General features: G+C 47.4%; 1 protein-coding gene across 11 annotated transcripts in view; it reads right to left on the bottom strand.

Moving 5' to 3' along the window:
* Nucleotides 1-27,728, bottom strand: part of CNOT1 (CCR4-NOT transcription complex subunit 1) — a 1,684,613-nt gene that overhangs the window by 879,172 nt on the left and 777,713 nt on the right. For all 11 annotated transcript variants that reach the window (XM_086945302.1, XM_086945307.1, XM_086945301.1 and 8 more), the window contains 3 exons: nt 10,353-10,493; nt 9,767-9,946; nt 1,178-1,294 (listed from right to left, as the gene is read on the bottom strand). In XM_086945302.1, coding sequence (XP_086801428.1) covers nt 1,178-1,294; nt 9,767-9,946; nt 10,353-10,493 — 438 coding nt within the window. The remainder of the gene's footprint in view (nt 1-1,177; nt 1,295-9,766; nt 9,947-10,352; nt 10,494-27,728) is intronic.

Genomic DNA, 27,728 nt, shown 5'->3' with positions numbered 1-27,728 from the left:
TTGAAGAAAGTCAAGTGTGTGTGTACTTACGGACACTATAGGGTAGCGAGAAAATTCAATGCTACGCTGATGTAGGGCAGTATACGGGGCTCGGGGAGGAGGCACTGCGTGTGGCCAATTTGGTGTCGCTGTGTCCTCCATGGGAAACCCAATTCCGGTCCCGCGGCATCCCGGCTGCACCTAGTTGGGACTGAAACATGTAGACCCAGATGATGGAAGCATGACACCAACCAGGTTGGTGTGTGAGGGGTCTTAACAACCTATGGGTCCCATCATGGAAACATAACAGACCTAACTAGCAAGCTGGGAGATTGGCCAACTCACCCAATGCTTCCTCCTCCTCGTGGGGGGGGAAGGGGACAATGGCCACTATCAGATAGCTGCGATCCTGCTGCGAACCTGCCATTATTCTCAGCACTGGAGCAGTCTTTTTGCTGCAAAACCTAGGACGGTCGCAACGGCTCTCCTCGTGCTCCGATGAGTGGCAGATGGCCTGGACGTCGACTCAAGGCTATTCAGTGTGGCATTAATGGCATATCTTGAAGTGTGTCTGTTGCAATACCTCGTGTGTTCACTAGCTAAAGGGTAGTCTGGAGCACACAGTGGTAAAAAGGACCCTGAGGGCAAGCTGCACAACAACCGGGTCAAGGAAATTAAACAATACAGTTTGAAGAAATTCGAAGAGTGTTCTCACAGAGGATGGAAGGTAATGGACTGAGGCCATGACGGGAACAGACAAACTCATCGAGACCATGCTGAATCAGGGGGCAGAGACACTAACAATGATGTCTGGTCCAATGCACATCCAAGAACAGAAGAATCATGGTCAAGACCTTGTGACTCTAAAAACAAGTTGCAATTGTCCGAGCCCAACACTAGATAGCAGAAGTACACAGAGCTCGTGAATCTACAGCCACACATTCGGAACATAACATATTTCCAATATATCAGGCAGGTCAGAGGCAATAGAGTTTTTATTTTTTTTATTTAACTAAGACAGTTCAAGATTACTCCAGGATGGAAAAGTGTGCTTTTTCAAAGAAATTTAGTATTTGGCACAGAGGGTAAGGCTCACAATATACCATTCACAATCCCTTCATAAGTGGTCATTCAAGTTTTCCCAAGTATTACATTCTCAAACTAATCTTCATACTATTTGCAATAAACATTAACTAACCGTATGGAGAATTGGTTTATTCTTGGCTAAGGTTATTATTCCAAGCCAATGGCCCAAGTTTTTCAGTAGGGATCGATCAGAGAAGTTTGCTGCAGCTTTGTCTGATGTGAGTAGTACCTTAAAAGAAAAATAAACATGGTGCAAGAATGAGCTGGATACCAGAACTCATGACAAACTCTTTAAACATCAGCTTAGAAAAAAAAATGATTTAATCTCATCGGATTTGTTATGTCAACATTGTCAACTATTTTTAATATTGACTTAAAGACAACCAAAGAATTTTTGGTGCCATAGGTATCAACTGCTGTCCGAGTTATGAAACAGAGCTCAAATGAATTATAAAGTAGTGCGGGAAAAATAATGTTGATGTGGCACCCACCACAGCAAGCACTCAAACCCACGACAGCCTACCACTAAAGAGGTATACTGAAGATTGCTCTCAACGTGCAATAGCGTCAGGGTTGAAGGTAGTACATATTGAATTTAAATTTGAATTTATTTTCAGGCTATATAAACCATGCACAACTTAAAATGTTGAAACAACATAGTACACATAGAACTGCAGTTGGCAGAACAAAACTTCAAGGTAAAGCATTTCAAAATATTGTGATATACACTTTCCACCTAGCTAGCTTATAGAACATTGGCCTTTCTTTGTCACAGCCACAACAAATATGTATAATTCAAACCCTATGGCTCCATAAAATCCTACTGACTTCATATGGCACACTCATGTACATGCAATCTATAATGGTGATCAAATTTGACTAAAAGATAATCAAGCCTTTGAAGATTTGCTCCGTAGTGTGCTATTGATGACTTGCACTGCGTGCAAAGTTTTGAATATGCTACTTACCAGTATGCATCTGTGATTGGGTTGTAGGGCGGCTGACATTCATATCTGTGCATTGATCGCCGCCTAGTGTTGGGTCCGGATGATTGCACATTGTTGTCCCGGAAGAGTCTTCGAAGTATCACGAGATAGGTGGCTCCTCCCCTGGACTACAGTGCGCATGGGCATCCACTCCATCCTCAGATTGTTTTTCGCCATTGTGGCAAAGATGGAGTGTAATACCGTAAGTGACGACCATGCTAAGAGTAATTCTGAGTGCTGCAGCCGCTACAGGCGCAGGGGAGGAGGGCGGGCTATATGAATGTCAGCAGCCCTACATGCCAAGAACAGATGCATACTGGTAAATTGCATATTCGGTTCGAGGCATGTGGGCTGCTGAATTCATATTGGTGCATAGAATATATAGCAGTCACTCCATTAGCGGTGGCCGCCCGTGCCAGCTGCAGCAGTTTGAAAAAGTGTTTTTAGAACAGCCTGCCCTACAGCTGCTTGCTGTTTGGAGTGCACATCTAGGCAGTAGTGTTTTGTAAATGTGTGTGTGGTAGACCATGTGGCTGCTCTACATATGTCTTCTAAAGAAATATTTCCAAGGAAAGCTATGGAGGCCCTCAACTGTCTCGTGGAGTGGGCTCTTGGGGGACCCGTTAATGTGCGCTTAGCCTTTTGATAGCAAATCTGAATGCACTTAACGATCCACCTGGCTATAACTGCTTTGGAAATGGGGTTGCCTTTGTGTTGTGGCGAAAAGGCAACAAACAGTTGTTTTGTTTTCCTAAAATCTTTTGTCCTATCTATGTAGTACATTAGAGCTCTTTTGACGTCTAGTGTGTGGAGCATTCTCTCTGCCACTGACTCAGGATTCTGGAAGAACACTGGAAGTTCTATAGTCTGATTGATATGGAACTGTGAAACCACTTTAGGCAGAGACTTGGGGTTAGTGCGGAGTACCACCCTGTTGGAGTGAATCTGTATGAATGGCTCCTGGATAGTCAGTGCCCGAAGTTCACTAACTCGTCGTAGTGATGTGATTGCTATTAGGAAAGCCACTTTCCACGTCAAGAATTGAATCTCGCAAGAGTGTAGAGGCTCAAAAGGTGGGCCCATCAGCCTGGTGAGGACCACATTTAGGTTCCATACAGGTGCTGGTGGGTGTCTGGGAGGAATAACTCGTTTGAGTCCCTCCAGAAAGGCTTTGATGGCAGGCACTCTGAAAAGTGAGAGATGCTGCCTGTTTTGGAGATAGATGCTTACAAGGGAGTTGTGCTTTGATTATATTTAGAAACAGGAGGTTGGTCTGAGAAAATTTAGTACCACCTTAATTTAATTTAAACCTTTTTGTGTCTAAATAAGAACTTGCAATTTCCAAAAGAGGTAATCACTCATAATGACAAATTTAGACAGTGGTAATAACTCATAATAGAACAAGCTACACGGGAAAGTAGAATTTGTAGAATATCTCTTTATATCAACTTGATCAAAAAAACGAAAGATGTGGACTCGTGTGTCGACGTTTCGGCCTTATAGTTGACAAATCCTCAAGGCCATCCTCAGGACTTACAATCTTTTATAAAATGTGACCCCTTCCTTGGTCTCCAATTGATCGTTGCAGACCGCGTGGTTCGTGTGGGACCCTCGGTTCCAGGTTTTCCTGCTATGTTGAAGTGAATTCTTGACAAGGCTGAAATGGCTTATCTAATCCGCATCCAAAGTTAAGGCTTCCTGATTCAGCAAAAGCTTTAGCAGAATATCGTTCGTCGTGGCGTAGTCTCACAAGATTGTTTGACTTTTTTTGATCAAGTCGTCACAGCGTCATCTTTGTACATATTGATCAAAATTAGCTGTGATTTAACAGAAGAGTGGGCTACAAGGCAAGTGGATTTTAAGAGCAACTAATCTATGTCTTGTCCACTTGTATTTTGTTGATTAATTTGCACAGTTTAAGAAATTATACCCTATGAAATGATATTTTGATATAAAGAGATATTCTACAAATGCTACCTTCCTGTGTAGCTTGTTCTATTATGAGTTATTACCACTTTCTAAATTTGTCATTGTCATTATGAGTGATTACCTCTTTTGGAAATTGCAAGTTCTCATTTAGACACAAACAGGGTTCTATTATGAGTTATTACCACTTTCTAAATTTGTCATTGTCATTATGAGTGATTACCTCTTTTGGAAATTGCAAGTTCTTATTTAGACACAGGTTTAAATTAAGGTGGTACTAAATTTTCTCAGATCAACCTCCTGTTTCTAAATATAATCAAAGCACAACTCCCTTGTAAGCATCTTCCTCTAAAACATATTTCAGCCCAAGCTCGCAAGGGTTTATTGGGTCACCCACCTTTAACTTAATTGTTTTGGAGATAAGCTGCTATTGCGGACAAATGTATACGAATGGAAGCATAGGCCAGATTGCATTTGTATAGATGTAACAGATAACAAATGATGTTGTGAGTAGATGCATCTAGCGGATTGATGTGGTCGGCACAATAAATGACAAACCGCTTCCATTTTGCCGCATAACATGCTCTAGTGGTGGGCTTTCTTGCCTCCCTTATGATATCCATACAGTCAGGAGGCAAGTTGAGGTAGCCAAATTCTAAGACCACAGGAGCCAGATGGCCAGGTTGAGCTGTTGCGGATCTGGATGCGGAATGTCGCCATGGCTCTGAGTCCAAAGCCTGGGCGGGAGGTGCAGCCTTTGATGCAGTACCATGGAGAATTCTAGAAACGTGGTGTACCATGGTTGGCGTGCCCACGTTGGAGCAACCAGGATGAGAGTCATCGAGTGTTGCTTCAGTTTGCGTGCCACTAGCGGTATTAGCGGTGCTGGGGGAAAAGCGTACGCAAATATGCCTGACCAGTTCATCCATATCGCATTTCCCTGCGACTGTGGGTGTGGGAACCTGGCGGCAAAGCTTTGGCATTTTGCGTTTTCCCTTGTGGCAAACAGGTCTATCTCTGGATGACCCCACTGCTGGAAGTACGGTTGGAGTACTGATGGATGTATCTCCCACGCGTGCATCTGGTGGCTGTGCCTGCTGAGCCGGTCCGCAATCTGATTGTCCTTGCCTGGGAGGTGTTCTGCCATGAGGAAGATGTTTCTCTGAATGGCCCACTTCCACATGCCCTGAGCCAGATGAGACAACTGTGGAGTGTGTGTACCTCCCTGCTTCTGTATGTAGTACATGGCCATCATGTTGTCCGTCCGAATCAACACTACCTTGTTGCACAAATGTACTTTAAATGCTTTCATTGCCATGAAGATAGCCATCAGTTCCAGAAGGTTGATGTGCATCTTCTTCTGCTGTGCTGTCCATAGTCCCTGCACTGTGTAGTGGAGTACATGAGTTCCCCATCCCTGGAGAGATGCGTCCGTCGTCAGTATAATCTGTGGCACAGGCTCTTGGAACGGTCGGCCCCTGCAAAGGTTTTGTGGGTTCCACCAATGCAGAGAGTTGTATGCGTGACCGGTCACCAACACTTTCAATTGTCCATGAGCCTGATTCCACTGACGTGCCAAGCACTCCTGAAGCGGACGCATGTGTAGTCTCGCGTGCTGGACTATGAAGATGCAGGAGGCCATCATGCCTATCAACTGCATGAACACTCGTGCTGGAAGCGAGTGTTGTGGTTTGAATTTCCGTATCAGCAATTGCATGCTGTTGATCCTCACTGAATTTGGCTGTGCTTTGGCTGCCAGAGTATCTATTGTCGCGCCCAGATACTGCCGTACGTGGGCGGGCTGAAGGTGGGACTTTGGATAATTCAGTGAGAACCCCAGATCGTGAAGAAGGTGAATGGTGTGGGACATGTGGGCGGCACATTGCTGGGCCGACTTCGCCTGGACAAGCCAGTCGTCCAGATAAGGATAGACGTGAACATTTTGTCTCCTTAGGTGTGCAGCCACTGTCGCCAGGCCCTTGGTAAACACCCTGGGCGCTGTCGTCACTCCGAAAGGGAGGACCTTGAACTGATAATGCTGATCCTGAATGGTGAACCTGAGGTGTTTTCTGTGCGACGGGTGTAGCGGTATATGGAAATATGCATCCTTCAGATATAATATTGCGAGGAAATCTCCCTGACTGAGTAACGGTAGAACCTGCTGTAATGTGAGCATGTGAAAGTGTTCTGAGAGAATGTACTGGTTTAGGGGCCTGAGGTCCAGTATGGGTCTGAGGGACCCGTCCTTTTTTTGGGATCAAGAAGTACAGAGAGTACATCCCTGTCCCTTTTTCTTCCACAGGCACAAGATCTATGGCTCCTTTTTGCAGCATGCCGACTACCTCCTGCAGCAATATTTGCAAATGCTCTGTGGACATAGGACGGTGTCTTGGGGGAATGTTGGGTGGAGTGGATGTTAACTCCAGACAATAACCGTATTGGATAAGTTGCCTCACCCACCTGTCTGTAGTGATGGATTTCCAGACCTGCAGGAACTGTTGTAGTCTCCCCCTGACCGGTGTGGTATGGTCGGGGGCAGTGACAAGACGGCACTGTTTGTTAGTGGCAGAGGATCGGGAGCCATTGTTTACACGACCTCTGCCCTTGGTGCTGCTTCCACGATAGCCACCCCTACTATGTTTGGTGTAGGTGGTCTGCGTGCCTCCTTTACTGTATTGTGTCTGCTGGGACAGCTGGCCTCTGGAAGCTCCTCTATTGTTGGAGCGAAGAAAAGAACCACCCCTGAACTGCTGCGACTGTAGAGCCCCCATAGACTTTGCAGTCTGTGTCATTTTTGATTTTTTCCAAGGTGGTGTCCACCTCTGGGCCAAATAAGTGATCAGGGTTAACAGGCTGATTTAGTATGGTGGTTTGTATCACGGGCTTGAACCCGGAGATCCTCAGCCAGGCATGTTGCCGTAACATCACACTTATTAATTGCCCTGGCTGCGGTGTCTGCTGCGTCCAGCGCACACTTAATAGATGCGTTTGATATAAGTTTACCTTCTTGTATTAGCATCTCTGCTGCCTCCTTCTACTCATCTGGCAAGTGTTATAACAGGGTTTCAAGTGTATCATAATGAGGCATGTCATATCTGGCTAAGAGTGCCTGTGTGCTTGAGATTTGCCAGATATTGGCCGCTTGAGCTGCCACCCTTTTCCCTGATGCTTCTAGCACTTTAGATTTTTTGTCAGGGGGAGGAGCATCACCCGTTGTTTGCGAGGTCGCCCTCTTCCGGGCATTGGAAACAACCAGAGAGTCCAACGACAACTGTCCCTTGATATACGTAGGGTCCCCAAGTGCTGGTTTGTATTTCTTCTCAATTCTGGGGATTATTACCCTTGCCCTTGTGGTCTCCTTAAAAATGTCTCCAGCATATTTTAGGACACCCTTAAGCATTGGTAGAGTCTTGACAGTTCTCTCTGAGGTGGAGAAGGTGTCAAACAAAAAATCCTCTTCAATAGGGTCAGCATGGAGCTGGACATCGGATTTTTTGCTGCCCTCTCAATAAGTGCATTAAACGCAGCAGTGTCTTCTGTAGGCGAGGTTTTAATAGCATAGACATGACTGTCTGTGGCAGTTTGTGAATCTCCTGGGTCAGCAGCGTCTGTCCAGGGTTCAGTGTGATCTTCTGGATCAGTGTCTACAGGATAACTGTAATCCTCATAGTCACCATCCCCTGCTTCCACATCTGAATATGTGGGTGAGATAGGAGCAGTGTCTTGTTCATGTGGTGTTATAGGTTCAAATAGACGAGGTGACATAGCAGAATCCCTCTTTTTCTATAATGGAATTTTATATGACTCCATAGGCTGTTCCGGGGCGATCTTTAGCTTAAAAATATAAAGTCCACCCGTTTCGGCGTCAATGAATTGCCTCGAATGATCTTCCGTCGAAGGCTGTCGATGCTTGGTGGCCACCTCTGTAGTTGTAGGCTTCGGCCCCATGGACACCTTCTTGGTCGCTTCGACGGCCGTCTTGGGGGCGAAGGCCTTAGGTACCACTTTCGGCGGCAGTGTGAACTGGATGGGTGCCGACGACTTTGGAGGTTTACTGACCGGCTTCGGGGGTGGAGTAGCCTTTGGTCCGACAGCAGCAGCCTTCTCTTTAATGCGTTTCAGCGAGTCCGACACCTGCTTCGAAAAAGAGGTGGATGGCTGTGTTGACTCGACTGGTTCCTTCGAGCCACTGCCAGTTGTGGCCTTAAGGTCCATACTGCTTTTAGCCTTTTCGGGTCGACGCTTAGGATCGAGAACTTACTGAGTTCCTGAGTCCCTTGTCTGTGTCGACGGCCTTCGGTGCAGACTTCTTCGGGTCAACGCCCTTGGCCAGTTTCTTCGGTGCCCCGGTCTTCGGTTTGACACCCTTTAGCGACCTCACCGGGTGGATAACCGTCTTCTGTTTTGTCGGTGCCGATGCTTCAGAGGTCTTCGAAACCGACCAAAGTAACACGCACTTTTGGTTTTGATTTAGTGTCCAGTGCTTTCGGTTGTGTAGACACCAATGCTTTCGATTTCGATCGGTCAACCGATGGCTCGTTAGAAATGTCCATAGCCGGGCCTTGAGGCGAGGCTGTAGAACCAAGCGTACGATCTTGGGTAAGGCCATGTGGCGATCCCTCGACCTGAGCCTTATTGAGTGTTTTGGTTGCTGCCCCCGAACTAACGGCTGGGCCTAGTTCCTCGCTCAAGCTATCTTCCACGGCCCCAAAGGCCCCATGGTTGTCTCCTACCTAGTCGACGATGTCTTCAGTATCTACCATTTTGACATCCGCGTCGTAACTGGAGTCGATCTCCGATGCAGGATCAGACAGGTTCTCTTGAAGTTCCTGCTAGACTCCCTCATCATCCTCGGCATCGAAGATGTTCACCGGGTCAGGTGCCGTCTGCTGGGCCTCCTTCGGCGCAGCGCGTCGAAGGCGAATAGTTTTCTTGGAGCGGAACCAAGCACAAGCCATACAGCTGGCTTCATCGTGATCCGGAGACAGGCACTTGTTGCACACCGGGTGGACATCGATGTGAGGATACTTGGAGATGCAGACGGGACATCTCTTGAACGGGCTCCGTTCCATGAAGGATCGTCGATAAGGCCTCTGGCGTCGACCGGACCTTCTGTGCCGAAAAGCCATGCGGCTCCTCTTGAACGTTCGGCTCGAGGATAGAGCTGGAACAAGTACTGGGCACCGATCGCAAAAACAATACCGACGATAACTAACGGCCTTTTGGCCAAACAGAAAGTTTTTTATAGATTCAGAACTTGAGTTAACAAATATACATCCGAACCCAATGGCTGAAAAAGCAATCTGAGGATGGAGTGGATGCCCATGCGCACTGTAGTCCAGGGGAGGAGCCACCTATCTCGTGATACTTCGAAGACTCTTCCAGGACAACAATGTGCAATCATCCGGACCCAACACTAGGCGGCGATCTATGCACAGATTTGAATTCAGCAGCCCACATGCCTCGAACACAAAAGATACACCCTATTTGATTGTTTTACCCCCCCTCCAATGTAATAACCCCGCACACACAAACTAAACACATTTCAATACTAAGCTTTAGCAAAATAAAAAGGGGAGGAAAATCACTGCAGTGAGGGGGGGCGGGGGGGGGGATGAAAGTCTGAAACCAGTTAAAAAAAACACTAAGCGAAAACAGGCTTCTGGATTAATTACAAATAACAGCAAGTCCAGCCACAAATTTCTATAGCCACTTAACCAGAACTTGGTAAGCCCACTATATCAAAAGTTAAGGAGAAATAAAAATTAGGAGAATGCAGACCACCAAACCTTTATATTTCTGTAGGTCTCACTAAGCACCATCTTGTTAAACTCCAGGTTCTTCAGGGTGTCCAAGAAGTTGGAATATAGACTATGGAAATTTGGCTCAATACTGACTCGCTTCATCACAAGGTACTGGGAAACCCAGGGCATGAACTCTTCCTTAACTGTTTCCTTCAGTTCTTCAACCTAGACAGAAAATAAAAAGTTATAATTTCAGACAAATAGTTCCATTAAAAGATATTTGAGCACCCAAACACTACAATGAAGGTTACGATTCAAAGGGTCTTAAAATAATGTGCCTTCTAATTGTCATTCTTACATTTTACCGGATGAAAATACAGGTTCACTGCACTGTGCGTGCACCTAGAGCGAATTCTACTGCATTTTAAACCTGCAGTGCAAATTATGAAAACTTAGGAATAATATACATGTACTGCACAAACCCCAAGTACAGGTGAAGAAACTAGATTACAATTTATACCCCCGCCATTAAGAAGCATAATTACATCAATTATAAACATCACCTATAAAATATGAGGTCATAGGATAGGGAAAGTGGAGCAAGTTAAACTTTAAAGCACCAGATACTGACCTTCTGCGTCATGTTGGACTGAGACAAGTTGTTAAAGATGAATGCAATCTTCTCTTGCACATTTTCAGGGGGCTCCGTGATTCTTTCAGTCTGATCAGTTGCCACAAGAAGAGTATCTATGTTGGTGGTGTTTATTGAGGGCTGGAGGAAGGAAAGGTGAATCAAAAGGCAATGCAAATGGATAAGGTTTCTGTAAAACAGCTTTTCCCCTGGCTAGTAGATGAAAAAATGGATGCAGCCCAATTACAAACTGAATCATTGCATTAAAGTAAAAGTTACTTACCTTCGGTAACGGTGCATCTGGTAGAGACAATTCTAGCCGCAGATTCCTGAACATATCATTATCCCCAGGCGTGAGACTGTATCCGGAAAATTGTTGCCACAGCATCTCTGTGCGCAGGGGGGGCGGAGTTAGTTGAACGGACAGCAGCCCCTAGGCAGGGGACAAGTCAGAAACTGCCTCAATGCCAGGAAGCGCGTACGTGAGAAAGAAGACATTCGCGCAAAGATACAGCAGAACAAGGAACAGGAGAACACACCAAGGTCCACTGAGGTGGACCATAAGACCAGGAGTGCGCAGCAAGCAGCTGGTAAGTACTATGAAGTAGTGTACTCAGAACAGCGATCCCCGGGAAGCAAGAACATGTAGTACAGACCTAAATCAGACAACCAGAACCCAGGAGAACACCAGAAATGCCTCAGCCACCCTGGAACACCAGGCAGAGGACCAGGCCGAAGCACCACGACACCGTAGACGGCATGACAAAAGCTAGTCTGGTGATCCAGAGGCTGAATAGGGAGGGCAAAACTCACAGAAGCAGATATACCGCAGGAACAAAGGGCAAAATTTACTACAGGCAAGCCCTCTAAAATAAGGATAGAAACACCATCAGATAGTGAGCAGGACAGAACCTGGAGCAGCACAAGCTGCGCGCAGGCGGAAGAAAAAGGGGCCGCACCAAGCAGTAAACAGTGACGCCAGGAAGTTTGAGGAACCCGAAGGAATAGGATACTTACCAGTATGCATCTGTTCTTGGCATGTAGGGCTGCTGACATTCATATCTGTGCATAGATCGCCACCTAGTGTTGGGGCCGGATGATTGCACATGGTTGTCCTGGAAGAGTCTCCAAAGTATCACGAGATAGGTGGCTCCTCCCCTGGACTACGGTGCGCATGGGCATCCTCTCCATCCTCAGATTGTTTTTCGCCATTGTGGCAGAGATGGAGTATGGTACAGTAAGAGATGTCCATGCAAGAAAGTAAGAATGAATGCTACAGCTGCGACGAGCACCGGGGAGGAGGGTGGGCAATATGAATGTCAGCAGCCCTACATGCCAAGGACAGATGCATACTGGTAAGTAGCATATTCCGTTCGAGGCATGTGAGCTGCTGAATTCGTATCTGTGCATAGAATGTATAGCAGTCTCTCCCCTAGCGGGGGCTACCTGTGCCAGCTGCAGCAGTCTAACAGTTTTTAGAACAGCCTGTCCTACAGCAGCTTGCTGTTTGGAATGTACATCTACACAATAGTGTTTTGCGAAAGTATGTATGGTAGTCCATGTGGCTGCTCTACATATTTCCTCTACAGGAATGTTTCCTAGGAAAGCCATGGATGCCCCTAGTTTGCGTGTAGAATGCGCTCTTGGGGGAACTGCTAAGGAAAATGCTACTTACCAGTATGCATCTGTTCTTGGCATGTAGAGCTGCAGAATCCTACACTTAGCTATAGATTGCCACCTGGTGTTGGGCTCGGATGATTGCAGGTTGTCTTCTTGGAAGAAGTATTTTGTAGTCACGAGATAGGTGACTACTCCCTTGGAAAATACTGCGCATGGTCATCGACTACATCTTCAGATTGTTTTTTGCAATGATGGGAAATGATGGAGTTAGTAGAAGTAAAGATAAAAAGGATGTCCATGCGTGTGCATCTAATTAAGATAAGTACTGGAACGGATACAAGTCCCGGGGAGGCAGGTGGGCATGTAGGATTCTGCAGCTCTACATGCCAAGAACAGATGCATACTGGTAAGTAGCATTTTCCGTTCGAGGCATAGGAGCTGCAGATCCTACATTTAGCAATGATTGTGCAGCAGTGTATCCCCTAGCGGTGGTCGCTTGTATCCGTTGCAGCATACTGAAAAAAGTGTTTTACGGACAGCTTGGCCTACTGCAGCTTGCTGTTTGGCTTGCACATCAACACAATAGTGTTTAGTGAAGGTGTGTATTGTAGACCATGTTGCTGCCTTGCATATATCCTCTAATGGTATGTTTCCTAAGAAAGCCATAGAGGCTCCTAGTTTGCGAGTGGAGTGTGCTCTAGGAGGAACTATTAGTGTACGTTTAGCCTTGTGATAGCAGATTTGAATACACTTAACAATCCATCTAGCAATACCTCCTTTAGAGATAGGATTGCCTTTGTGTGGGGGAGAGAAGGATACAAATAGTGGTTTTGTTTTCCTGAATGATTTAGTTCTGTCTAATATAGTAGAGCTCTCTAACGTCTAGGGTGTGCAAAGCTCTTTCTACAACAGAGTCCGGTTTTTAAAAAAACACTGGTAACTACTGATTGATTTAGGTGAAAAGGAGTAATCACTTTTGGTAGGAATTTTGGATTAGGTCTAAGAACCACTTTGTTAGGATGTATTTGAAAAAAGGGTTCTTCTGTTGTGAATGCTTGGATTTCACTAACTCTTCTGAGAGAGCTAAGGGCAACAAGGAAAGCTGTTTTCCATGTTAGAAATTGTAGTTCACATTTATGTAACTGTTCAAATGGGGTCCCATGAGTCTTGTAAGGACTACATTCAGGTTCCATACTGGAGCAGGTGGTAACCTGGCTGGGATTATTCTTTTTAATCCTTACAGAAATGCTTTTATTGCAGGTACTTCAAATAGAGATAGATGTTGTCTATTTTGTAAATATGCTGCAATAGCTGCTAAATGCAGGCGTATGGAAGAGTAAGCCAAATTGGATCTTTGTAAATGTAGAAGGTTGCAAATTATATTTTGGATGGAAACATCCAAAGGATCAATGTGATTGTTATTACAGTATATTGCAAATCGTTTCCACTTAGCAGCCTAGCATGCTCTGGTAGTGGGTCTTCTAGCTTCTTTAATTATATCCATACAGTCTGGTGGTAGGTTTAAGTAACCAAACTCTAGGACTTCAGGAGCCAGATTGCCAAACTCAGTTGGCTCGGTTCTGGGTGTCTTATTTCTCCATGGTTCTGTGTTAACAGGGATGGCGTGAGCTGTAATTTCTGATGTGGAACCATTGAGAGATCTAGTAGCGTGGTGAACCACGGCTGGCATGCCCATGTGGGGGCCACTGGTATTAGTTTGAGGGACTGTTGTCTGAGCTTGCGTACTACTAGTGGAATGAGTGGGAGAAGCGGAAAAGCGTACGCAAATCGGCCTCACCAATTCATCCATATTGCATTCCCCTTCGACCGTGGGTGTGGAAACCTGGTGGCTAAGGTTGGGCATTTTGAGTTCTCGTGGGTGGCAAACAGGTCTATTTGTGGATGCCCCCACATTTGAAAGAATGGTTGAAGTACTTGTGGGTGCAACTCACATTTGTGATTCTGTTGAGATTGACGACTTAACAGATCTGCTATCTGGTTGTGAATCCCTGGAAGGTGTTCTACTGTCAGCTGTATGTTTTGAGGAAAGGCCCATCTCCAAATGTTCTGTGCAAGTTGGGATAGTTGCAGAGTGTGTCCCCCCCTGTTTTTGTATGTAGTACATGGCTGTCATATTGTCCGTTCGGACTAAGACAGCTTTGTTTTGGATTTGTACTTGAAAAGTTTTGAGTGCAAGGAAAATTGCAAGCAGCTCTAGGTGGTTGATGTGGAATGTTTCTGTTGATTGTTCCACTGACCTTGTGTGGTATAATGCAGTAGATGGACTCCCCATCCTGTAAGGGATGCGTCTGTTGTGAGCACTACTTGTGGAACAGGCTCTAGGAACGGCCGTACCTTTGTCAAATTTTTGGTGTTCCACCATTGTAGAGAGCGATATGTACGGCTGTCCACCAACACCAGGTCTGTAAGGTGACCTTAAACCTGATTCCACTGTTGTGCTAGACATTCATGTAGTGGACGCATTTGCAGTCTTGCGTGGGGAACTATGAAGATGCAAGACGCCATCATCCCTATTAATTTCATGAACACTCTGGCTTGTAGAGAGTGCTGGCACTGAAAAAGAGAGACTAAGTTCTGAATACTTTGAATCCTGGCTTGACTGGGATAGGCTTGAGCTACTGATGTGTTTATAGTAGCTCCTAGATATTGCTGAAATTGTGAAGGCTCTAGGTGCGACTTTGTGCAGTTTATCGTAAACCCTAAGTTGTGCAGTGTTTGAATTGTTTGCTTTGTGTGTTGTGTACACTGGTTGTACGATCTTGCCTTTATGAGCCAGTCGTCTAGGTAGGGGAAGACATGTATTTGTTGTCTTCTGAGATGTGCTGCCACTACTGCTAAGCATTTTTTAAACACTCGTGGTGCTGTTGTAACCCCGAATGGAAGGACTTTGAACTGATAGTGTTGTCCTTGTATGACAAACCTTAAATACTTCCTGTGTGCAGGATGTATTGGAATGTGAAAATAGGTGTCCTTTAGGTCTAGTCTGGACAGAAAATCTCCCTGTTGTAGTAATTGGAGTACCTGTTGTAAAGTGATCATGTGAAAATTATCTGATTGAATGTAGTGATCGAGTGGCCTGAGGTCGAGGATTGGTCTTAAAGTTTTGTCTTTCTTTGGAATTAGGAAGTACAGGGAGTAGACTCCTGTTCCTTGTTCTTATAATGGAACTACTTGAATAGCATCCTTTTCTAGGAGTGCTAGTACCTCCTGTTGAAGCAGATTTATGTGTTCTGCAGACATTGGACGCTGCCTGGGTGGTATGTTTGGGGGGGTTGCTGTGAGTTCTAGGCAGTAGCCATGTTGGAGAATTTGTCTTACCCACTTGTCTGTTGTGATGGAGTTCCAGACAGGTAGGAACTGTGAGAGTCTGCCTCCCACAGGAGTGGAGTGCTGTAGGGGAGGCAGAGGGAAGTCCTTGTTTAGGAGCGGAAGAGTAGCGGTTGGTGTTACTACCTCTTCCTTTCTTGTTATTGCCTCTGTATCCTCCTCTAAAAAATCCTCTATTAGAGGAGGTCTGCATGTGTGTCTTATATGATGTTATGTCTGCGCCGGTCTGCTTGGATCCTCCTCTATAAGAGGAGCGGCGAAAGGAACCTCTAACTTGGGTGTATTGTAACGCCCCCATGGACTTGGCGGTATCGGTGTCCTTCTTTATCTTTTCTAATGCGTTATCTACCTCCGGCCCGAACAATTGGTTCTGATTAAAGGGCTGGTTTAGAATGGTAGTTTGTACCTCTGGTTTAAAACCGGAGATGCGTAACCACGAGTGACGCCTGAGAATAACACTAGTGTTTACTGCTCTGGATGCTGTGTCAGCTACATCTAGTGCACATTTAATTGAGGCATTTGAAATCAATTTGCCTTCTTGTAAAAGCTCCGCTGCTAGATCCTTGTGTTGATCTGGTAGGTGTTCCATTAACTTTTCTAGTTGATCGTAATGGGCCCTGTTGTAGCGAGAGAGTAAAGCCTGTATTTGCTATGCACCATATGTTTGTTGCTTGTGCAGCAATTTGTTTCCCTGACGCATCAATGATCTTGGACTCTGTCAGGCGAGGGTGTGTCCCCAGAAGATTGAGAATTGGCCCTTTTCGCGCATTAGAAACTACCAAGGAGTCTAGTGGCAGATGACCTTTAATGTATACTGGATCAGCTGGTGCTGGCCTACACTTTCTCGATTCTAGGATTGAACACCCTACACCTTACTGGATCTTTAAAAATCTCTGGAGCATGTTTTATGACTCCCTTAATAATTGGTAGAATTTGAGTAGATCTTTGAGACTGTTCGAAAGTGTCTAACAAGAAGTCCTCCTCAATGTCATCAGAGTGCATGGGAACCCCAAAGTAAAGTGCAGCTCTGTTTAACAAATGATTAAAGCCAACACTGTCCTCTGTAGGGGAAGGTTTTGTTGGGTAGTACTGAGGATCAGGGATGTCTGGTGCATTATTTGGTGAACAATTGTATGCATCATCATCCTTAGGGTAATCTGTGTTAGCCTCCTCATCTAAAGGGTATGTATATGTTTCTGGAACATCATCCCCCCCCCCACCCAGATCATACTCTTCATCCGTGTGGTGTGATGATGCAGGAGAGTGAATAGGAGAATTTATAGGTTGATATGGAGTAACAGGAGAGGAAGAAGGTGAAGGAGAGGAAGGGTGCATTGGAGAAGTTGCACAGTCCTTTTTGGCAGGGACCACAGGTGTAAGTGGTGTTTCTGCTGGTCTCTTTTTATGAGGAATTGCTTCCACATGTCTAGTTTTTGGATTAATATGGACCTTTTTCTATTTAGGATCTGGTGTAAATAGTTCTTCCTCTCGTATAACCTTCTTCGGCGTCGATTTTTTCGGAGCAGATAGAGGTTGTTTAGTACTTTTTGCCTTATGGGAAGTACGAGTCTTTTGGCAATATTTTCGGTGCCGAATGTTTAACCTTATCTGGGGTCTTCGGTACCGATGATATAATTTTTTGCGTGGAGATAGGTTTTGTTGGTCCTGTGGCACCGGAAATTGGCATTCCCCTCTGTTTTTTGAACCGGAAGGTTTCGGGGTCGAAGCTTTCGGGTTTGGTACAGTGTCGGTGTTTGGCGCCGATGGTACGGGTGCCCAAGTGTCTTTGCCTTTGGGCGCCGAAGTTTTTTTTATGTTCGGTGCCGACGAATCCTTCGGTGCCAAAGGATATTTTGGTGCCAATGGAGGAGGTGCAACTGGCACATGGTGTCTCTTCGGTGCCGATGCACCGGAAGGCGTACTGTCTTTCCTCGGAGCCGGGCCCGAAGGCGGGGCGTTAGAGGATAAATGTCGGTCTCGACTGGGCCCCATGGGCGGAGTGCTGACCGTTGCCTTCTGTTTGGGTAAAGTCTGTCGTGCAGGGACTTCTTACTCACGGGTTGTCGAGACGGGATCGAATCGTCAGAATCATTTGCCCCAGATATTATCTGGAGATCAGGCTGGTCTTCCTCTGCGCAGAGTGGAGCCTCGTCTTCGGTGATATCTTCGATTGGATATTAGTCCTCGGAGAAGTCTTCTTCGACGATCTCCTCTTCAAAGATGGCCTCCGGTGCTGGTGCTGATCTTCTTAATTCGTGTCGACGGGCTCTTCGATCTCGAATTGAGGCACAGGCTGTGCAGGTCGACTCATCGTGTTCTGGCGAGAGACAGAGGTTGCAAACCTCGTGATGGTCGATCAGAGGGAATTTTGCTCGACATACCGGGCATCTCTTGAATGGAGTTCTTTCCATGAGGCGTAGACCGCACGGCGCCGATGGGCCCAACGACACCCGTCGGCGCACCGGAATGTAGCTGGTGATGTCGAAAGTATATTCGATGTCGAAAGAAGTTTGTTTGAAGTTTCTTGCTTCGAAAGAGCAGAAAAAGTCTTTCTAGCTGGAGCGGAAAACTTTCATCCGAACCTAGTGGCGGAAAAAAACAATCTGAAGATGGAGTCGATGACCATGCGCAGTATTGTCCAAGGGAGGAGTTACCTATCTCTTGACTACAAAAGACTTCTTCCAAGAAGACAACAACAACCTGCAATCATCTGAGCCCAACACCAGGTGGCGATCTATTGCTAAATGTAGGATCTGCAACTCATATGCCTCGAACAGTGCGTTTTGCTTCGAGATAACATATTTGAATGCACTTAGCTATCCATCTGGCTAACCCAGATTTTGAAATGGGGTTGCCTTTGTGTTGTGGTGAAAAGGCAACAAACGACTGTTTAGTCTTCCTAAAATCCTTAGTTCTATCAATGTAGTATAGTAGAGCCCTTTTGACATCTAGTGTGTGTAGAGCCCTTTCAGGTACTGACTGTGGATTTGGAAAGAACACTGGCAGTTCTATTGTCTGATTGATATGAAAATGGGATACCACTTTTGGCATAAATTTAGGGTTTGTTCTAAGAACTACCTTATTTGCATGTATTTGGATGAATGGCTCTTGAATAGTTAGGGCTTGCAGCTCGCTAACTCTTCTAAGCGAAGTAATTGCTACAAGAAAAGCTACCTTCCATGTTAGAAATTGTAATTCACATGAATGCAACGGTTCAAATGGTGGTCCCATTAGTCTGGTTAAAACGATGTTTAGGTTCCAGACAGGTGAAGGTGGGTGTTTTGGGGGGGGATTATTCATTTGTGTCCCTCCATGAATGCTTTAATTGCAGGCACTCTAAACAGCGAAAGATGCTGCCTGTTCTGAAGATAAGCTGCAATGGCAGCTAAGTATTCTTATAGATGAATAAGCTAGATTGCAACGATGTAGGTGCAAAAGATAGAAAATGATATTTTGCGTCGAAGCATCTAGTGGGTTTATGTCATTGTTATTACAGTAAATGACAAAATGCTTCCACTTTGCAGCGTAACAAGCTCTGGTAGTAGGTCTTCTTGCCTCCTTGATAATGTTCATACAGTCAGGAGGTAAGTTTAGGTACCCAAACTCTAAGACTTCAGGAGCCAGATTGCAAGGTTCAGTTGTTGCGGATCTGGGTGCTGTATGTCTCCAAGGCTCTGAGTGAGAAGAGTGGGTGTTAGCCGCAGTCTTTGATGAGGCACCACAGAAAGTTCTAGAAAAGTTGTGTACCATGGTTGCCTCGCCCATGTTGGAGCAACCAGGATTAGTGTCAATGAATGCTGGCGTAGTTTGCGTGCCACTAGCGGTATTAACGGTGCTGGGGGAAAAGCGTACGCAAATTTGCCTGACCAGTTCATCCATATCGCATTGCCCTGCGACTGCGGATGTGGAAACCTGGCGGCAAAGTACTGGCATTTTGCGTTTTCCATTGTGGCGAACAGGTCTATCTCTGGTTGACCCCACTGTTGGAAGTACAGTTGTAGCACTGTGGGATGAATCTCCCACGCATGCATTTGTTCGCTGCGTCTACTGAGCAGATCGCTATTTGGTTGTCCTTGCCTGGGAGGTGTTCCGCCATGAGAAAAATGTTTCTTTGAATGGCCCACTTCCACATGCTTTGGGCTAGATGTGATAGCTGTGGAGAGTGTATTCTCCCCGTTTCTGTATGTAGTACATTGCTGTCATGTTGTCCGTCCGGATCAACACAGTCTTGTTGCATAAATGTACTTTGAACGCTTTCATTGACAGAAAAATTGCCATCATCTCTAGCAACTTGATGTGCATTTTCTTTTGTTGTGTTGTCCATAGGCCCTGCACTGTGTACTGAAAGACATGGGCCCCCCATCCTATCAGGGATGCGTCCGTCGTCAACACTATTTGTGGTACAGGCTCTTGGAACAGTCGTCCCTTGCAAAGGTTTTGTGGATTCCACCAATGCAGAGAGTTGTATGCACGACCGGTCACCAACACTAGGTCTTTCAATTGTCCTTGAGCCTGGTTCCACTGCTGTGCTAAGCACTGTTGTAGCGGACACGTGTAGTCTTGCGTGAGGGACTATGAAGATGCACGAAGCCATCATGCCTAGGAGTTGCATAAACTATCGGGCAGAGAGCGAGTGTTGGGGCATGAACTTTTGGATCAGCAGTTGCATACTGTTTATTCTTGCAGTGTTTGGGTATGCTTTTGCTGCTAGAGTATTTATCGTTGCTCCCAGGTACTGCTGTACATGGGATGGCTGGAGATGAGATTTTGGGTAGTTCAACGTGAAGCCTAGACTGTGCAGGAGGTGAATGGTTTCGGACATGTGGCTGGCACATTGCTGGGCCGACTTTGATTGTATTAGCCAGTCGTCCAGGTACGGATAGACGTGAATATGTTGTCTTCTTAAATGTGCAGCTACTGTCGCTAGGCATTTTGTGAACACCCTCGGGGCTGTTACACCAAATGGAAGGACTTTGAATTGGTAATGTTGATTTTGTATTGTGAACCTGAGATATTTCCTGTGAGCAGGATGTATCGGTATATGGAAGTATGCGTCTTTTTGGATCGAAATTGCGAGGAAGTCTCCTTGTTGCAGCAGTGGTAAGACTTGTTGTAGAGTGAGCATATGAAAATGCTGTGATAAAATGTATTGATTTAGGGGCCTGAGGTCCAATATTGGTCTGAGAGACCTGTCCTTTTTGGGGATGAGGAAGTATAGCGAGTATACCCCTGTACCTTGATGTTCCAAAGGTACTAGTTCTATGGCCCTTTTTGCAGCATGCTGATGACTTCTTGCTGCAATAAGTTTAGGTGTTCTGCAGACATAGGACGGTGTCTTGGTGGTATGTTGGGTGTTGTAGAGTTTAGGTCTAGGCAATAGCCATCCTGGATAATTTGCTTTACCCACTTGTCTGTAGTGATGTTTTGCCAGACTGGTAGGAACTGCTGTAATTGTCCCCCGACTGGTGTTGTATGGCCTGGGGGTAGCGCCAAGAAGTCTGTTTTGTGTTGGTAGAGGATCTGGTGGTATTATTTCATTGTCCACTGCCTTTGTTATTGCCGCGGTATCCACCTCTATTGTTCTTATTGTAGGTGATTTGCGTATTCTCTTTGTAGTTTGAGGTCTGCTGTGATGAGTTACGTCTTGCAGCACCTCTGTAATTGGAGCGACGAAAGGAGCCTCTATGCTGTTGGGACTGTAAGGCTGCCATAGACTTGGCCGTTTCAGTGTCTTTTTTCATTTTGTCCAGGATTGTATCTACAGCTGGACCAAATAAATAGTCCTGATTTACTGGCTGGTTTAATAAAGTAGACTGGACTTCATTTTTGAAACCTGAAATGCGAAGCCACGCATGTCTCCTGAGCGCAACACTGGTGATAACTGATCTGGCCGCTGTATCTGCCCCGTCTAGGGCACATTTAATGGAGGCGTTAGTTATTAATTTTCCCTCCTGTACTAGGTCTTCTCCAGTATTTACCTGAACCTTACAAGGAACAGGCAGAAGTGTCTCTAAGGTGTCATAGTGTGCCCTGTCGTACCTAGCCAACAGGGCTTGCGAATTAGATATTCACCATATATTAGCTGCTTGAGCAGCTACCCTCTTTCCTGAGGTCTCTAAGATGTTGGATTCTTTGTCAGGAGGTGGAGCTTCTTCAGTTGTTTGTGAGTTTGCACGTTTACGTGCATTGGATACCACTAAAGAATCCAAAGGCAGTTGTCCCTTAATATATGTGGGGTCTGCTGGTGCTGGCCTGTATTTCCTCTCTATTCTGGGGTTAATGACCCATGCCCTAGTTGTTTCTTTAAATATGTCACCTGCATGTTTAAGTACCCCTTTTAACATAGGTAGTGTTTTGACAGATATTTCTGATGTGGCAAAAGTGTCAAAGAGGAAATCTTCCTCAATGGGGTCTGCATGTATCTCTACATTGAGATGGAGGGCTGCCCTATCTATTAGTGCATTAAAAGCAGCTGTATCCTCTGTAGGAGAAGGCTTAGCAGGGTATGCAGGTGTATCTGGAATGGGCTGAGAGTCACCAGAATGTACTGGGTCTGCCCATGGTTGAACTTGACTGTCTTGGTCAGGGTCTACTGTGTAATTGTATTCCTTATTATCTTCATAATCCACCTCTTCATCCGAGTGTGTGGGTGTATATGTGTACGTGTTAGGCATAGTTGGTTTCATAGGCTCAAATAGAATAGGTGAAGTAGCAAAGTCCCTTTTCTTTTTGAGTGGGATGATATAAGTCTCTTTATCAGTTTCTGGTCTGATGTTTCTCTTGTAGGGAGTGACTTTGCCAGAATTAGGGTCAATGTAAAGTTTTGACTGTTCTTCTGATGAGGGGTCTGGATATAAGATCTCCTGCTCAGTAGTTCTTGGCTTTTTTCCCCAATGTCTTTGGTTTTGTTTGTTTCGGTTCAATACCGGTTTCCGGGTCGACTGCCTTTGTCTTAGAGGAAGTTGCTAGGCCAAATTTGATCGGTCCGAGAGCTCTCTGTGTTACAACAGTCTTTTTAAGTTGTGCCTGTTTCTTTGGAGACGATGTTTTTATCGTTTGTCGGGTCGATAGTACCCTTCTGACCTTGTAGCGTCTTCGGTACCTATGATTTTGGACCGATGCTTTGCGGTCTCGACTCGATGGCCTTCTTCGGGTCGATTTTCTTCGGCTCGATCGTTTTTGGTTGCTCAGCCATTGGTTTGTCGACTGTTTCGGTTCAACAACCTTTTTCGGATCAAGTCCCTTTTTTGTGTTGTCGGCTGTCGACGCCGATCTTATCGGTTCGACGGCCTTCTGTTTTGGAGTGGATATAGGTGCACTGGCCTTTGGCTCGACGACCCTTGTGTTAGACTCCGATGGATCGACAGTTCAGTCCGAAGACCGTACTGTCGATGATCTTCTTTGGGATCAACTCCGATGGATAGACGTAGTTTGGCCTGAAGACTGTGTAGTCGGTCAGTTTTGGTTTTTTTTTTTGGTTCCATAACTTTTGGTTTCGATATCAACAATTTCGGGTTACGTTGATCCGATGGCTCTTTTCTAATATTCTTAACCGAGCTGTATCGCAGGGCTAAAGAATGGGTTTCGAGATCTTGGCTAAGGCCTTTCGGCGATGCCTCGACCTGAGCCTGTGGAACCATAGTTGTGTATGTTTGGGGCGTCGTACTCCCGATTGTCCCCGTTTCATCACTGGAGTCGTCTTCGACGACTCCGATCCCTTGTTTGTCGTCTCCTACCTCGACGATGTCTTCTTCTTCGTCGACATAGTAGTTGGAGTCTGAATCTTGATCCGACTGTTGATCTGATTCTTCGGCTTCGACAAGATCTTCATCGTCGAAAATATTTTCCGGCTCCGGCGCTAGTTTCTTACCTTCGGTAACGATATATCTGTAAGACACAGAAGTTCGTATTGGATTCCTTACCTTAGAATATCCCCAGGCGTCAGTCTGGATCCGGAAACTTTTGCGTAGCAGTACCCATGCGCGACGGTAGGCGTCTTCTGCGGCTCCGTGTCCGTCGGAGTCGTTGGCGCCGGGATGACGTCACTGGAGTACTTAGACGCCGCCCTCGTGCGCTGACGTCAGTTCTTATACGTAGCTTTTCCGCACCAGAACGCAGAGCCATGATAAAAACCAACACTGGTGCCATGAAACTAGGGCCCTGATAGGGGGTGACCTTATCCCTAGATATCGGTTCGCAGAACGGGGAGGATGGGTGGGGCGGTAAGGAATCTAATACTAACTACTGTTTCTTACAGATATATTGTTACGGAAGGTAAGTAACTTGTGCATCTGAAAGAAACAGGTTAGTATTAGATTCCTTACCTTAGAATAGATACCCCAGCAATACCAACCCAGGTGGTGGGTCTGCGAACCAATGATCACACCAAAAAGTCCTGGAGGACGAATGGCCAAAGAACAAATCTCTCCGGACTTGGCTGTCCAGGCAGTAGTGTCTTGCAAACGTGTGCAGCGATGCCCACGTAGCTGTCTGACAGATGTCCTGCAAGGGGACTCCCTGACCCAGGGCAGCAGTAGCCGCCATGGCCCGAGTGGAATGGGCCCTCAGCCCAACAGGAGGCTCCTTTTAGCCAAAGAGTAGCATACCTTGATGCACAACACGACCCACCATGAGATGGTCCGCTTGTGCACCGCCCGACCTTTTTTAGCGCCCACGTAACCAACAAAGAGTTGGTCAACCACTCTGAACTGGCGTGTGCGATCCAAGTAGAATGAGAGCGCACGTTTTGGGTCCAAACAGTGGAGCCTCTCCCTCTTTCGAGAGATGCGGAGCCGGAAAGAAGGTGGGCATGGTGATGGACTGCCCGATGCGGAAGGCTGTGACTACCTTGGGCAGAAAAGAGGGTCGTGTCTGCAACACAACTTTGTCCGGATGGACAGAAAGGAAGGGAGGTTTAGAGGAAAGCCTGGAGCTCACTCACCCTCATGGCAGAGGTGATGGCAACCAGGAATGCAGTCTTCAGAGTAAGGAGACGAAGAGGACAGTTATGAAGCGGCACGAAAGGAGCGCACATCAGATAGGTCAGAACAAGGTTCAAGTCCCAATGAGGCATCACAGGAGGGAACATATGCGTGATACCCTTCAAAAACCTATTTACAACTGGGGACTTGAACAAAGAGGGCTTATCAGGGAGCCTTAAGAAGGCAGAAATAGCAGAGAGGTAGCCCTTGATAGTGCCCAGAGCAGAGCCCTGCTGGGCAAGAGAGAAGAAAGAGGAGAACCTCAGAGGGGCAGAAAGGGGATCCACAGCCTATGCTGTGCACCATGCCACAAATTGGTTCCACCTGCAGGTATATACCGATTTTGTGGAGGGACACCTGGCTGCCAGAATCACATTAGAAACTTCAGGAGGCAAGTCAAATGGCCTCAACTGCCGACGCTCAATCTCCACGCATGTAAGTGGAGACTGGACAGGTTCGGGTGGAGGACCGTCCCCTGCTGCTGCGACAGAAGGTCCTCCTGAAGAGGCAGACGAATCAGGGGATCGACAGACATGCTAAGTAACTTAGGATACTTAGTCGAGAAGTGTGGCTCGGGGGTTCAATTCCCGCCTCTGCTGGTCTTGGCGGATCTTGGGCTCATAATTCCTTGGACCTGATTTCTCGCCTCGGTGCCTATTCTAATCATGGGCCCCACGCTTCAACTCTGGGCAATAGCTTGCTTAGTCTCCACAACGGCCCCCAACAGCGCTTGGGATGCCTGGTTGCACCCTGGGGATGTCCAGGAGTGGACATTTCACGGGGAAAACCCATGAAGGGTTCCCTAGCGGTATGAGTACAGTGCCAGGACACTAGTATCAGTGCGCTTTACAAGTACGGCTACATTTACATTTACATACCAGTATCTTCGCGCCCAGTCCGGAGCCACAAGGATTACTTGGGTCCGATCTTCAGCACTCTGGGCAGAAGTGGTATAGGCGGAAAGGTGTACAACAGACCGCAGCTCCACTCGCGACGAAAAGCGTCAACGAGCGAGTGCCGCCTTGGAAATTCCAACGCGCAGGACTGATGACATTGCGCATTCTCTTCTGTGGCGAATAGATCTAACCAAGGCTCTCCCCACTGCTAAAAGAGGCCTTGCGCCACGTCAGAGTTCATATGCCATTCGTGATCCATCATGCACCGACGGCTGAGTTCGTCCGCCCTGGCGTTCAGGGAACCTGCCAGGTGTGGAACCACCAGGGTCACGCCCTGATGTTCCAGCCACTGCCAGAGGCGCAGAGCTTCCTGCCATAGGGTCCAAGACCCCACCCCGCCCTGTTTGTTGGAGTACCACATGGCAGTGGTGTTGTCCGTGAACACCTGAACTACACTCCCCAGGACAGAGGGGAGGAATGCCTTCAGTGCAAGCCGGATCGCCCGCAGATCCAGAATGTTGATGTGGAGCCGGGACTCCGCTGGAGACCAGAATCCTCTGATCTCCGCCTCTCCCATTCGGCCCCACCAGCCCTGGAGGGACGCGTCCGTCACAACTATGTGCTCCGGTTGGGGTAGGGAGAGGGATCTGCCCCGGACCCAATCGCGGTCCGTGAGCCACCACTGCACTGCAACTGTCTTCATGGTCGGACAAATTGCCCTGATGCTGGGCCCACTGAAACTTCAGGTCCCACTGATGAGCCCGCATCCAGCACCGGGCGTGATGCACCAGAAGGATGCAGGAGGCCATCAGGCCCAGAAGTTGCAGCGTCAACCTGACCGAGACTCGGGATAATGGCTGAAAGATCGAAATCCGAGCCTGAATATCCCAAACCCGCTGTTCGGGAGGATAAACCCGAAACTGCACTGAGTCTAGAACCGCTCCGATGAAGAGGAGCTGCTGAGAGGGACACAGGTGTGACTTCGGTACATTGATGGAGAACCCCAGCAGGTGCAGGTGGCTGACTACTGTCTGGGGCGAGCCCGCCTTCAACAACCAGACGTCGAGGTAGGGGAAGACTGAAACCCCTAACCTGCGCAGATGAGCTGCGACCACCGCCATCACCTTCGTGAAAACCCGTGGGGCGCTGGTAAGGCCGAAGGGGAGCACGGTAAACAGAGTGCTCGTGGCCTACCGTGAACCGCAGGTAACGCCTGCAAGTCCAACGCTACCATCCAGTCTCCCGGGACGAGGCCAGCTAAGACCTGAGCCAAAGTCAGCATCTTGAACTTCTCCTTCCGGATGGAAGCCGTTGACGTTCCGTAGATCCAAGAAAGGGCGTAGGCCCCCTTTGCCCTTCTTGGGTACCAGAAAGTAGTGGGAGTAACAACCACACCCTACTTCTGGCCCAGGAACGCACTCGATGGCCCCCTTGGCCAAGAGGGCCGCAACTTCCTCTTGCAGAAAACTTAAGTGATCCCCGACACGCTGTGGTACTGCAGTGGCATGGCAGGAGGGGACGCCTCGAAGGGGAGGGAGTAGCCCCTTCAGAAGATTTGCAGCACCCACCTGTCCGATGTGACAGTGCGCCAGTGGCCGAGGTGATGGCGAACCCTGCCCCCCACTGGCGTCACATGAGCCTGACAGCTCGGATTAGGAGGTTTTTGAGGCAGATGCTGCAGGGGTAGATGAGGACTGACCTTGCCATTGTCCCCGACCGCCTCCACGGCGGTTACCACGTCCGCCACCGAGCTGGATGTTAGTCTGCGGGCCATAGCTGGCAGGACGTGTGGGGGCGCCCCTTCCTTGGCCACGAAAGGAGCGAAAGGCAACAGTTTACTGGCGCGGGCCGAGAGGCCCAAGGACTTGGCCATAGCCCCGTAGTCCTTAAAGCGCTCAAGCACACTGTCTGCCTTGTCGCCTAAGAGGCGACGGCCATCAAACGGCATGTCAATAAGGGTGTTTTGGACATCAGCCGAAAAGTTGGCGGATCTCAGCCAGGCGTGGCGACAAATCGCCACCGTAGTTGCTATTGTTCTGCCCAGCGAGTCTGTGGTATCCAGCCCACACCGGATGGAATACCGTGCCGCATCTCGACCCTCCACAAGGGCTTGGGTGAGTTTAGTCCGGACCCCCTTTGGACATTGTGGCAGCACGTCCGCGTCCCACAGAGAGTGGGTATAACGGCCCAAGAGGCATGCGGTGATGACTGACCGCAACCCCTAAACTAAGTGAGGAGAACATCTTTTTACCATACTGTTCGTACCTCTTGGATTCCCGATGGAGGGGAGCCGTCGGGAATGCAGTCTGGGAGTTAGAGGCCTGGATGACCAGGCTCTTGGGAGTGGGGTGGGTGGACAGGAAGCAAGGGTCGCCCGGAGCGGGCGGTGGCGCCTGGCCACGTCCTGTAGCAGGCTTGGACCAAGTGCCCAGAAGAACGTCTGACAAGGCCTCAGTAAACAGCAGCAGAGGCTTGGCCGAGCTTGCCTGCGGTTTAAGGACCTCAGTGAGGAGGTTAGTCCTCACGGCCGC

Source organism: Lissotriton vulgaris, chromosome 12 (genome assembly GCF_964263255.1).
Source record: "Lissotriton vulgaris chromosome 12, aLisVul1.2, whole genome shotgun sequence".
Classification (NCBI taxonomy): Eukaryota; Metazoa; Chordata; class Amphibia; order Caudata; family Salamandridae; genus Lissotriton; species Lissotriton vulgaris.
The sequence above is the reverse complement of the archived record's forward strand: the minus strand, read 5'-3'. Positions and strand labels throughout refer to the sequence as shown.